This window comes from Ovis aries, chromosome 1 (assembly GCF_016772045.2).
Source record: "Ovis aries strain OAR_USU_Benz2616 breed Rambouillet chromosome 1, ARS-UI_Ramb_v3.0, whole genome shotgun sequence".
In the NCBI taxonomy this organism is placed as follows: Eukaryota; Metazoa; Chordata; class Mammalia; order Artiodactyla; family Bovidae; genus Ovis; species Ovis aries.
Window position 1 is genome coordinate 204,743,269 of NC_056054.1, and position 13,697 is coordinate 204,756,965.

Below are 13,697 nucleotides of genomic sequence, written 5' to 3' on the forward strand. Positions count from 1 at the left end.
AAAATGTTAGAATTATAACCTCGTGGAAGAATTTTGAGCGATGTTCACGACACCATTCTATCCTTGTAAATTTTCCCCAGATCTAAAAAATGCATGTTAATTTTAATGAAACATTAAAGTGGGAGTGGGGAGGGACTAACAAATGTGAGCTATTAGTTGGTATAGTAACATTTTTTTTCTAATTTGCAGTGATTTGGTATTATGACAGTCACATGAAGGCAAACGTGTTTCCAGAAATCACAGGTTATTCTTCACCTACAACAGTTCAGGCCACAGTAAAACCTTCTCTCCTCCAACCAACTAACCACGTGCCTTGCAACACTGCAGCAGCAAAATCAACAGATGGTCACGTCACCTCTCAGACAGTTGCCAAAACATCCAGCCCTGAGACCCTAACCACAAACACAACCATAGAAGTTCTAGTAACAACTTCCCCAGTAACTACACAGAGCACCCTACCAACCACTCCAACAACCCACACCCTAGTCACAACTCTGGCCACACCCAGCAAGTCACACGTGACTTTTCCAGTCACTGAGGCTAAAGCTGGCCTCAGTATAGGTCCCAGTTCACCACCAGTCACCATCAACCCAGCAGCTCACACCACTGGAAACAGGCCATCGACTGCCAGCCACACAACTGGGAAAACCACCCAACTCAGTAACCAGACCACCCTTCCAGCAACTTTGTCCACCTCACCACACAACATCACAACCAGTCAGAAACCTACTCAACCCACCCACACCCCAGGGCCAACCACAGCTGCAAACAACACCACCCACACAGCCTCGCCTGCCACCATAGCTCCCAGGCCCACCCTCGCACCACAGCCATTGTCACCCAAGACGGGACTTTATCAGGTTCTCAATGGAAGCAAGCTGTGTATCAAAGCAGAGATGGGGATACAGCTGACGGTTCAAGACTCCGTGTCGGTAAGTCGGGGCCATAGGACCATAACAACAGCTTCGAAAAGTTTGAGTGAGAGTGCCTTGCTAAAAATGAACATTCCCCTGCATCCTCTGTCTTGTAATGAAACAGACACGTGCAAGTTCCTCTTTCTCCAAGGTCCTCTATTAAGAGAACCTGTTTTAGAATACCTATAAAATTAGACACTGATAGTGACTGTATGAACAAAGGAAAGCACACGCCAAAATTTTAAATATGCACATTCCGCACTTTTAGCCAGCATGGGCAGAGTGCGGGGTACGTCCAGCATTGATCCCAGCCTGGCACTGTCCCTCTGGATGACTTTCAAGCTGCAACAACTTTCCTGTGAAATGAGAGGTTTGCATTCAATGGTTGTTACAACCACCTGTGACATTGATATGAAAAATCCAGATTAATGAGAAGATTGGTTGGAGGTATTGGGGGTGAGGGGTTAAGATTATTTGATTCACTGAAAGAATCACTATAAAAATTCTTCCTATCTTGCACCATTTTTGTGATTGCAAGTAAAACTTCCACATTCGGGTTTTTATTTGAAACAGAAGTTCATTAGACAGCAAAACATTTCCTGTAGTGTCTAGCATGTTTGACTGAACAAAAATTAAATTTCACACAGTTTATCAAGGATATAGCTGCCACGAATTATCTCTGAAGGAACTCCTCACTGTGAGAGCACTCTTTCGTTTAAAAAAAAATCTTAACAGATTGGAAATGAGAGGTGTCTTCCAGGGACTTTGAAATTCCCCAGTGAAAACCCACTAGCCTCGAGTTTCAGACTCCTTTCTAGCCTGTGTTTCTGGTCTCCCAACTAAAGTGTTCTCTTCATTGAGCCCATCTATTTTATTTGGTTTAGGTCTTTTCACCTCAGAAATACTTCAACATCGACCCCAATGCAACTCAAGCCTCTGGAAACTGTGGCTCCAGAAAATCCAACCTTCTTTTGAATTTCCAGGGCGGCTTTGTGAATCTCACATTTATCAAGGTGAGGCTGAGATCCTTACACGAACAGGCTCTAGCATTTCTTTCCCTGCCCACCCCCAGCTGCCCCCCAGCGTACCCCTCCCCGGCAGGGCCAGTGGTGCAATCCCACACTTCACTTTAAATTCCAGAGGAAATAGACATCAAAGCCTTTTGAGATGTTCTCTGATAAGAATGAGGGTCATAGAGATGGAGAGGAGGCAAGTGTCGACATCTTCTGTTTGCTCTCTTTCTCCTTCAGCCTCCTCTGTGCAGCCCAAGAAGGGCTTTGATGCCTCTGGAGGTGGGGTGAGGGGCGGGGAGCGCGGGGCGGGGGTGAGGGGTACTTTGCCTCCAGGTGGGGGAATTTGGCCTCAGGGAACCTGACCACAGTGCCCTATGCAAACCACCCAAAGGAGGAAGTTGTACCAATGAACAGACCCACAGAAATTTCCAGTGGGCACAAAAAGCAGTATTACTCTAACACCAAAGTCAAATGTCATAGAAGGCAAAATCCAGGGACTAACCAGGAGCTGGGTTTTCTAGGCCGTATCCTGGAAGGGAGCAGACAACAGAATATAGTGGAAGAGCATGGTCATGAGCTCAGAGTCTCGGCTACCAGTTTGACTCTGTTACTGTTCTGCTTTTGACATCAGGCAGGCAGCTTAAACTGCTTGAGTTTTTTGTTTAATTTTTTTATCATTTGAAAAGTGGGAGAAAGGAATTAAAGATCACTCCTGTAAAGAGCTTGATCCAGTACATAGAAAGTGGATGCACACTGGCTAGTCGCTATGGTTACAGTGACTGAAATGGGCAGATGTCTTGGGGACACGGTGATGGCCGTTCCCCCTCTCAAAGGAGAAGCTCTTTCTGATTGCCGCCAAGTGTCTTACAGGCCGAGAGGATCCTAGCAGCTGGGACCCGGTGCAGGTCTCTTTTTTACCTAACTGACCCCTGAGGTTAGAGGGTCTTGGTTAGCAGATCTTAGAGAGCAATGAGCACAGACTTTGGGATCAGACAAATCAAGATTGACTTTCAGTCATAAAACTTACTAGCTGCATGACCTTGGACTGGATTGGGGCATTTTCCTTGTCTATAGAATGCAACTAGTTATAGCTACTTAGTGGGACCCTTGGGAGAATTAGAAATGGCGTTTGTAAACCAGCCTTAGCTATGCCCCCGGAGAAGGCAAAAAGTCCCAAAGAAAGTAAAAGTTCCTACCAGTCTTAGCCTTCTGGGGAATGTCTGCATTTGAAAAAAAGTTATTTGGCTGTGCTGGGTCTTAGCTGTGGTATGCGGGATCTTTGGTTTCAGTCTGCAAACTTCTAGCTGTGGCGTGTGGGACCTAGTTCCCCTACCAGGGGTCGAACCAGGTCCCCATGCGTTGGGAGTGCAGAGTCTTTACCACTGACCACCAGGGAAGTCCCAGTTTCTGCATTTTAAAAGAGAAGTTGTTTCAGCCAAAGTGGTGGCCACAAATCCCAAGATTACAGGGGCTAAGCATAGACTTTGATGTGTATTTAGTCTTAATTGCGAAGTAGTTGAAGTAGCGAAAAAGTAAAAATATCTTTTGTCTTGAAACAGACAATCCTTCTTTTTTATTTTCCCACTTTTGGTGAAGACTTCATTTTTCCATTAAATCTGTATAAGGAAAATGTTAGCATATGTGTGAGGTGACGAGCAGCAGCCTCAGTAGTGAGGGGACGAGAAGGAGGGGCTCAGGAGTTCTGGTCCTCCCCAGAGGGGACAGCCAGAGCTGCGGAGGCTGGTGGCAGGGCTGGCATCTAGCCCTGGGGACTGTCACTGTCTTTTATGGTGAGCGTTCACTCTGGAGGGTGAGGTGTCCTGAATGGCCACCGCTCTACTGTGCCAGTTGAATATTTTACATATCACCTCTACCAGGTGGTAACGAGAGACCAGTGTTGCCAGTGTTCAATAGAAGGCAGAAGTCCAGATCTTTTAATAAAAGCACATGACTTTTTAAGTTATCAACACATTTTGAAAAAATTGAACACTGTTGACCCAATGAAACACAGTTGTAGGCCTGTGTTTTGGCCTCAGGACCCTGACACTGTGCCTTCCGCCCTAACAGGTGAACTATGTGAAATACCTTTAGGCAGGAAAGTCTAGATTCTTCCGCAAGAGAAATGCGCTCAACACTTCAGTCACTTTTCACTTGTTGCTACCCTCTACGCCAGTGCTTCTCAACAGCAGCAGTATTAACACTTGGGTTAATACAGATGAGTCTTTGCAGTGGGGGCTGTCCTGTGCTTTGTGGGTTGTTGAGTAACATCCCTGGCCGACACCTACTAAATGCCAGTTCAGTTCAGTTCAGCTCAGTCGCTCAGTTATGTCCGACTCTTTGCGACCCCATGAATCGCAGCACGCCAGGCCTCCCTGTCCATCACCAACTCCCGGAGTTCACTCACTCACGTCCATCGAGTCAGTGATGCCATCCAGCCATCTCATCCTCTGTCGTCCCCTTCTCCTCCTGCCCCCAATCCCTCCCAGCATCAGAGTCTTTTCCAGTGAGTCAACTCTTCTCATGAGGTGGCCAAAGTACTGGAGCTTCAGCTTTAGCATCATTCCTTCCAAAGAAATCCCAAGGCTGATCTCCTTTAGAATGGACTGGTTGGATCTCCTTGCAGGCCAAGGGACTCTCAAGAATCTTCTCCAAAACCACAATGCAAAAGCATCAATTCTTCGGCGATCAGCCTTCTTCACAGTCCAACTCTCACATCCATACATAACTACTGGAAAAACCATAGCCTTGACTAGACGGAACTTAGTCGGCAAAGTAATGTCTCTGCTTTTTAATATACTATCTAGGTTGCTCATAACTTTTCTTCCAAGGAGTAAGTGTCTTTTAATTTCATGGCTGCAATCACCATCTGCTGTGATTTTGGAGCCCCCCAAAATAAAGTCTGACGCTGTTTCCACTGTTTCCCCATCTATTTCCCGTGGAGTGATGGGACTGGATGCCATGATCTTCATTTTCTGAATGTTGAACTTTAAGCCAACTTTTTCACTCTCCTCTTTCACTTTCATGAAGAGGCTTTTTAGCTCCTCTTCACTCTCTGCCATAAGGGTGGTGACACCCAACCCCAGCTATGATAATCCAAAATGTTTCCAGACATTGCTAAATGTCCCCCAAGGGGCAAAATTACCCCAGATTGAGAACCAGTGTGCTAGAGAAAAAGAGAGCCTTAAAAAAATAGGAATACATGTTAGTAATAACATTTTTGTTGTTCAATTGCTCAGTCATGTCCAACTCTTTGCAACCCCATGGACTGTAGCATGCCAGACTTCCCTCCCTGTCCATCAGCATATCCTGGAGTTTGCTCAAACTCATTTCCGTTGAGTCAGGGATGCCATCCAACCATCTCATCCTTTGTCATCCCCTTCTCTTCCTGCTTTAAATCTTTCCCAGCAGCAGGGTCTTTTCCAATGAGTCAGTTCTTTACATCAGGTGGCTGGAGTATTGAGCTTCAGCTTCAGTATCAGTCCTTCCAGGGAATATTCAGGGTTGATTTCTTGTAGGATGGACTGGTTGGATCTCCTTGCAATCCAAGGAACTCTCAAGAGTCTTCTCCAACACTACAGTTCAAAAGCATCAATTCTTTGGTGCTCAGCCTTCTTTACGGTTCAACTCTCACATCCATAAACAGATGTTATAAAGAGAACCAAGTTGTAGGATAATAAATAGAAGCTGATTAGCAAGACTGATTTTTCAGCCAGTTTATCAATAATAAGAGTTTACTGAGCACCTACTTTGTCCCCAACACTGAGCTAGACCTAACGGGAGAAATAAAAGAAATATAGGTAATAGTTTGAGGTTTCAGATCACATACAATAACTCATAATTTTTAAAATTGAACACTGCCAGCTACAGAAACAAAGAAAAACCCCTCCTAGGAGGGAAGTTGTTGTTGACGTTGTTCAGTCAAGACTTTACTTATCTGTATCATATCTGTGTGACCATGGGCAAATCAACAGCTGTCTCTCTGAACCTGTTTTCTCAAGATGGGGCTGCTATGAGGATGAATTGGGCTGGTGTATGTGAAAGAGCTGAGCAGGGCATCTGGCCCATTTAGGGTCAGGACAGGTGGTTTTCCTTTCTCATTTCTCTCTGTTTCATTTTTTAAAGAACTGAAAACCTTTCCATGTCAATGTCTCATTTGATTAAGATGACATGCTGAGAGTTGTTCAAACTCTTCAGCTGCAGGATAAATGTATCTCCTCTCACCCTCTACTACCCACAATTTCCTTCCTGCTCAGGATTGTTTGTTTTAAAAACAACACATCTTTCAGTAACTCTGTGTAGAGTTTGTTTCTGTTCTCGGTACTATCCCTTTCTCATTCACCTGGTTTGAAGGGCAATGTGAGCCTTCAGCACTGACTCTGGGACCTGGAAGAAACCAGGCACCCAGAGGGAGGAGCCCCAGGGCGACACAGCGTTAGCCACCGAGGTGTGGACAATGAAGAGTGCCCAACCACCTGGTGTTTCCCCAAAGCCTTTCGGGGCATTAGGAGCTGTCTTAGCTTACAGCTTCCTGAGAACTGTTATCAGCATTTATATGTTAACACCCTCAGGGGACGCCGTTCAGAACTTTCCAAGTGGGTGGCCCACCATTCCTGTCATGCTTTCCCTTGTGGGGTTCCCTCTGCCTGGAATGCCCCTCCGACCCCTAATTCATCCTTTGAGATGAAATATCAATTCATCTTCACCCTAGGAAGTCTCCCCACCTCAGTCACCACCTCCATCCAGGTAAACTGGGACACTTCCCTCTCTTGGTTTCTGGACCCTCCATGTATCCCCTGACCTCCACTAATGCACTTGCCACACATTTTGCCATCTTGAAGGCAAGATTTTTACTTATTCACACTCTTTAGTGCTCAGCCCTGACTTTACATATAGTGCGTGCTTATGCTTAGTCTCTCAGTCCTGTGCAACTCCTTGCAACCCTTTGGACTGTAGCCTGGAAGGCTCCTCTGTCCATGGGATTTTTCAGCCAAGAATACTGGAGTGGATTGCCATTTCCTCCTCCAGGGGATCTTCCTGACCCAGGGATCAAACCTGTGTCTCCTGCATTGCAGGCAGATTCTTTACCCTCTGAGCCATTAAGGAGGTCCTTATACACAGTATATTTTTACCAAATGTTTGATGAAAGAATGAATCAATATGGAGTAAATCTAAACTTCACAGAGATCTTTGAGCAAAGGGGTCAAAAAGTAAATTAACACCTCTGTATAAACAGCCTCTTTAGTTTCTGCGACATTCAGAGTAGAGATTTCTTTCTTTTTTTTTCCGTTTAACTTTTTATTTTATATTGGAGTATAGTTGATTAACAATGTTGTGTTAGCTTCAAGTGTACAGCAAAAACATTCAGTTGTACACATACATATATCTATTCTTTTTCAAATTCTTGTCCCATTTAGGTTATTACATAATGAGCAGAATTCCCTCTGCTACACAGTAGATCCTTGTTGGTTATCTGTTTTAAATATAGTAGTGAGTACACGTCAATCCCAAACTCCCTAAATATCATCCCATATATCCCCATGGTAACCATACCTTGAGCAAAAGGGGCGTGATTGATGTCCACATCCTGAACATCTGTGATTATGAAACTCCCATGATAGAATTTGCAGAAGTTGAGGAGGGGACCCTGGGCATCACAGTCATTGATATGCTGCCTTCCCGGGCAGGCTGGACAGATTGGCTTGCTCTGAACCCTGTCCTTTGCTAAGGAGGATGTTTAGGTTCCTTGAGCTAAAATCTTTCTGATGAGATATTGCAGAGTTCTCTTTTTGATGAGATATTGCAGAGACACTGACAGTGAGGAGCCACATTGTCAGCAGCCATTGGTTGAGTAGTGAGGCGGTTCTTTAGCAAATGGTTCATTCAGATGGACATGCTGTAAGTGCTAAAGTACCATACTTGGCTCTTAGGAGTCCTTGGCCCTCTTTTGTCAATGCTGATAGGTACACACAGGCTTTTTACTTTATCTTCAAGAATCTGTCATGGTAGATATTCGTGATTCTTCAGCCTCAACCCCAAATGAGAAACCATCTGGCAGAGACTAACCTGATGGGTGACAAAGGAGAAAGCAGACGTTATAAACTGAATAATGTGTGGCATGTAATTTCCCTTGGGCTTTGGGTTAACACCTGCTTGAAGCTCTCAACCTACCCTGCAACCCCACTGCTCTTCTCTGCATCCACCCCGTTCCCATCACTGAGAGCTGAAGTTTCAGCCAGCTTCTTTAATCCATAGGGCTAGCTAAGCTTAGCTCACTGGCTTGTTTTCTTTTTCTGTTGGTAGTGGATCTGAGCTCTAGGATATAGATACAAATTATCCTTTGAGCTCAGTGAGAGAGGTTTACTGGGAAGGGAAAATCTTTTTGTTAACAATGCTAGTTAAAATTTGAATGGAGACTTTGTGATCAGTTTTTTATATAATTCCTTCATTTGATCTTCACATCAACCTAAGATGTGAGGATTACTGTTGCCTATTACTGTTGTCCCCATTCTTCTATTGAGTAAGTAAAAAATTAAATGTTTGGAATGTTCACAAAGATTCAACAACTCCACCTAGGTTACATGGGAACAAAGACATACTTTAAAAATAATGTTTAAAAATTCTTAGCAACACTTTATTCTCCCAAATAGGAGATTCATCGCTCTAACATTTCATAACCAACCAATGTATTCAGCAACCTTGTATTTTACTGATGGTGTAGCCCAAGAGTCAACAAACTATGCCCCCCCAACCAAATCTGGCCCACAACTGAAAAAATGTACAGACCACAAGCTGTACAGTCCACAAGCTGAGAATGGCTTTTACATTTTTTATGGTTGGGGGGGGGGAATGAAAATTCTATGACACATGGAAATCATATAAGATTCAAAATTTCAGTGTCCATAAATGTTTACTTTTGGAATATGGCCACACTTATTTGAGTATATGTCATCTACAGCTGCTTTGTGCTAGAATGGCAGAGTTGAGTGGCTGCTACAGAGAACCACAAAGCCTAAAATATTTACCATATGGCTCTTTACAGCAGAAAAAAAAAAAAAAAACAACTTTTCAACCCCTCAAATAGAATAAACTTCAGCCTTGTTGCCATTCAAATTAGGCCAAATTCTGAATTTTCAAAAGAAATGCTTTGCTCCAGTTTAAATGAAAGACAATTTTATTTTCTTTAACACCACTCCACAGAAAAAGTGGGTACCATGATCTAAATAAGACTCATTCAATATCGGCAGCATACATTATAGAAAACTTGAAATCTCAAGGAAATTAAACATTCCTCTGATCTTTTGTTTATATAAATTTGCCGAACACATGTTGTTCCTTCACCATGAAGATAGACAGCAGCTTTGTCAATATTTGTCTAATTTTGACTCAGTCAAAACAGAAAGATATAGGCTTGGGGCTCTGTCCTGTTACATCATGAGATGAACTTGCAGTGAGCGTGGGCACTGCCATCTGCTCTGGAGGGCCTTGCCATGGGCGCTAGCCCCATAAAGCCCAAGTTCTTCTGGAGCAGGAACAAACCTTCCCATCAGGGCATGCCGTTGGTTGGGCCCATGCTTGCTTTAATGCTTCCCCTCCCCTCTTGGAACTCTTAGTGATTTTTCAAATGTTATTTATTCATTTATTAGCTGTGCTGGGCTTTCGTTGCTGTGCCAGGGCTTTCTCTAGTTTTGGCAAGCAGGGGCTACCCTCTAGTTGTGGTGCTCGGGCTTCTCATTGTGGTGACCTTTCTAGTTGTGGAGCACAGGCTCTAGAGTGCTCGGGCTTCAGTAGTTGCGATGCCTGGGCTCAGTAATTGTGGCTCATGAGCTCAGTAGGTGTGGCTCGAAGGCTCCAGCATGAGGGCTCAGCAGTTGCGGTGCATGGGCTTAGTTGCCCTGCAGTATGTGGGATCTTCCCAGACCAGGAATTGAACCCACGCCCCCTGCATTGCAAGGTGGACTCTTAACTGCTGGACCACCAGAAAAGTCCCTTAATGACTTTTGATCTTGCATTTTTCATTTTGAACTAGGCCCACAAGTTATACGGGCTTCCCAAATGGCTCAGTGGTAAAGAATCTGCCTGCCAATGCAGGAGACGCTGGAAATGCAAGTACGATTTCTGGGTCAGGAAGATCTCCTGGAAGAGGAAATGGCAACCTGCACCAGTATTGCCTGGAAAATCCCATGAGCAGGGGAGCCTGGTGGGCTTTAATCCATGGGGTCACAAAGAGTCAGACACTGAGCAACTGAGCATGCACGCACAAATTATATAGCCAGTCTTGCTTCCTAAAGATGATTCTGTACAGGCAACTACATTTCAGGGGATGTGAAAAGAAGTTCTTACACAACAGTTTTTTCTCTGTAGTTCCATATCCCATAAAGGAAAATGTTGAGCAAGATCCCATAGACAAGATCTTCCTTTGTCTCACCTACAATGTGAATCAGAGGTAGATTCCTGCCTCCTCTGAACCTCTTTACTCTCAGTTGTAAAATGGGATAAGAATACTTATGCTGCCTTGAGAGGTTGTTATAAGGATCCAAGAAGGCAAAAAATGCACTTAGGAAACTGTAAAACCTTTAAAGAAATACAAGCCCCCTTTCTTTACAAGGAGGATAGATGCAGGAGCTGCCACAGGAGAGAGAAACTCCAGGAGGTCTCTCATGGAGCTCAGCCTGACACCACCACTGTTCTGCTGCTCCTTAAATCAGTCTCTTGCTACAGCCCAGTTTCCAAAAACAAAGCCCTCACCTCACTGCCCTGCTTAAAACCCTTCAATGGATTCTTTCTGTCCTTAGGTTGGGGCAGGGATCTTATAACAGTGACTGTGGCCCTGATGTAGTACAGGTCTCTCTCTGGCTAAAAGAGACCCCAGTGAAAGAATAATCTGGGACTTCCCTAGTGATGCAGTGGTTAGGCCTCTGCTCTTTCATTGCTGAAGGCCTGGGTTCAATCTCTGGTCAGGGAACTGAGATCACACAAGCCACACATTGTGGCCAAGAGGTAGAAAAAAAAATAATAACCTGAATAAACTGTGTCTGAAAGCAACTCAAGAAAGGCCTGGATCACAGTTGTTTTTCTCTAAAAAAAACTGATGATCCAAGCACATTGTCCAACTTTCCTTTGAGACCCAAGACTGAGTATCTTGAATGAACCATCTAGGTCTTATTCTTCTCCCAGGACCTAGAGCACTGCCTGGTCTGGGGTGGATATAAGAGAGGTCAGCTGGGGGTCATATCTTCCCTGCCACCTATTATTAGAGTTGTGACCTTGGGCAAGTCACTGAGCCTTCATCTCTTCTCCTAGTTGTTGTGAGGATTAAATAAGGTGTAAAGCAGAGGTGACTATCCCACGAGGTAAGAAGTGCTGGGCACGAGGTGAGAAGCCAGAGTGTGGAGGTGCTTCAGTGAACCGTAGGATCCAGAGTTCAGTACTTTAATAGCAGTGACCTTACTGGAACAATTTGTACTCTGGAACCCTTGCTGTGTAAGGAATCATCATTTTCATCCACAAATAATATGCAAATGAACTAGATGTGGTCAAGATTATTATTGTCAAATTCCTTTGATGACTACTAAAGTAATTCTGTGTCAGATTCTCATTTTGGTTGCTTTACTATTTTTGGCAACTCCTCTTACTTGCAGATGGTTTTCTAAAGAATGCTTAAAAGTGGTAACACCATAAATCACCTGCTTTAAAAAATAAAAACTCTTTTTCCAATGTACCCTTTCATATCTCAGTTCAATTCCTTTTAACATTTCATACTCTGAGTCTCTCAGGAAGTTATAGGGCTATTCTGTAGGGAGTTTTTTGGTTTGTTTTGTTTTTCCAAAAAGACAATCTCTGGATAAAATGCTTTCTAATTCTGAACACAACAGCCTGAGGTCCTCTTCTAGGGAGCAGTCAGTAATCTCAGAGTTAACCATTTCTTTCCAGAATCCTTCATGGTTCCATCTAACTGCTTGGAGATATGAACCCATTAATCTGTTTAAAGTAATTGATAACCTTTCCAGGAAAATCCACACACATACACTATTTTGCATACTCTATTTTTCCCAGGGGGTTTATGAGTGAAGTCGCTCAGTCGTGTCCGACTCTCTGCAACCCCGTGGACTGTAGGCCACCAGGCTCCTCTGTCCATGGGATTCTCCAGGCAAGAATACTAGAGTGGGTTGCCATTTCCTTCTCCAGGGGATCTTCCCGACCCAGGGATCGAACCCAGGTCTCCCGCATTGCAGGCAGATTCTTTAACCTCTGCGCCACCAGGGAAGCCCATCAAATCCACCCACAGTAGCCTTAAGGATGAGTGGTCTCAGTTTAAATCCCTACCCTAAGATACTAATTACTAATAACAGCTTAATGTTTGCCCCCCACCCCACAACCCACTCACCTTCCAGATATATTTGCATTTTATCTGGGAAAAACATGGCCTAGCTGAAGGAACTCAGATTTTACCAGGAGAATTTTAATTTCAGGCTCTAGCAACAAACATGATGTAGAGAAATTTTTAGCCAGGGGCAAGCCATTACTTATTATTTATTTATTGTGTGATGTATTTACTTTTTTGGAAGTTTTCTAGCCCAATTATGGTTCCATTACAACATACCCCCAAACCCCCATATCAATGATTTAATAGCTAGAATCCTGCCTAAACAGTCTGTAAACTAGGATCATAAACAAAAAACAGAGATTACCCAAAGATTTACACACTACTGTTTTACAGGATGAAAACTCATATTATATCAGTGAAGTGGAAGCCTATTTGACTGTCTCAAATCCAGGTAAGTAGGTGGAGAGGCCTGCTCCACCAGCGATGATGCTATGTTTCTGGTTAGTTCATTGTTCATCTCACTAATCTGTGATGCTGCATTTGAGACGCAGGCAGGAGATACAATAGCACAGTAGTTAAGATAACAAGCTCTAGAATTGGACAGCTTGAGTCCAAATACCATTTATTAGCTGCGTGCTTTTGGGCAAATGTTTTCAACTCTATTTCCTCAGCTGTAAATGGTGACAGATGAGGTATGTCACCTGTCGTGACATATCTCATGACATGTCATGTTATGTCATGTATGACATGTCAGTAGGTAAGTTAGAGTGGGAAAGCTAGTGTGGGAATTAAACAGGAAAATGCACATCAAGTACTTGCACAGAGCCAGACCCAGTGAGCTGACCCTCAGTGTGTGATGTGATCTCAGACACAGACGAATGTGCCGCCAGTGGCAGGAGAGGAGGGAACGTCCAGGCTGCCTCACTAACAGCCTGTGGGTGAATTCACTGAGGTCCGCAGTCTGGTCCCTGGCCCCAGAAGCCCTTAGCACACCCTTAGGTAGCAGCTGTCTCTTCAAAGAACCTGGTGTTAAACCAAGGGTATAAACTGATGTATAAAAGCAGAATGCTAATCTGTTCATTCATGCTACTGTTTCTTATTGTAGCTGCAAGGGGACCAGAGAGATAGGTCCTCTCGGTCAATGAGTTTTCTCCCATTTGGGAAAACAAGTATATTCAGAAAGGTACCTGGTGGAGGTGTAATTAGAACATGTGGAGTTATTATGTGATTTAAATGTTTAACCCCATGTGCCTTAAGCATTCACCTCCTTGAAAACAGTGTAACCCGCATGAGACAGTGCCAGTCTTTGAGTAGGTCCCTCTCTCTGTCAGCACTCAGAGGGCTGGAGATGAGCCTCTCCCTTTTAATGGGTCCATGAACGACGCAACAAGCCCTCCCAATGATGGGCCTAGTCCTTCCTTTTGCTCTATTAATGCATTCAGTGTG

General features: G+C 44.1%; 1 protein-coding gene and 1 long non-coding RNA gene across 4 annotated transcripts in view; one reads left to right on the top strand and one right to left on the bottom strand.

Annotated features, from left to right (window-relative positions):
* LAMP3 (lysosomal associated membrane protein 3) overlaps positions 1-13,697 on the top strand; it is a 31,973-nt gene that overhangs the window by 6,462 nt on the left and 11,814 nt on the right. For all 3 annotated transcript variants that reach the window (XM_015092526.3, XM_012098271.5, XM_004003109.6), the window contains exons 2-4: positions 190-932; positions 1,799-1,927; positions 12,645-12,702. In XM_015092526.3, coding sequence (XP_014948012.2) covers positions 190-932; positions 1,799-1,927; positions 12,645-12,702 — 930 coding nt within the window. The remainder of the gene's footprint in view (positions 1-189; positions 933-1,798; positions 1,928-12,644; positions 12,703-13,697) is intronic.
* LOC121816833 (uncharacterized) overlaps positions 1-13,697 on the bottom strand; it is a 39,809-nt gene that overhangs the window by 696 nt on the left and 25,416 nt on the right. The window contains exon 2 of the long non-coding RNA XR_006056565.2: positions 7,478-7,990. This is a non-coding gene — a long non-coding RNA (uncharacterized LOC121816833). The remainder of the gene's footprint in view (positions 1-7,477; positions 7,991-13,697) is intronic.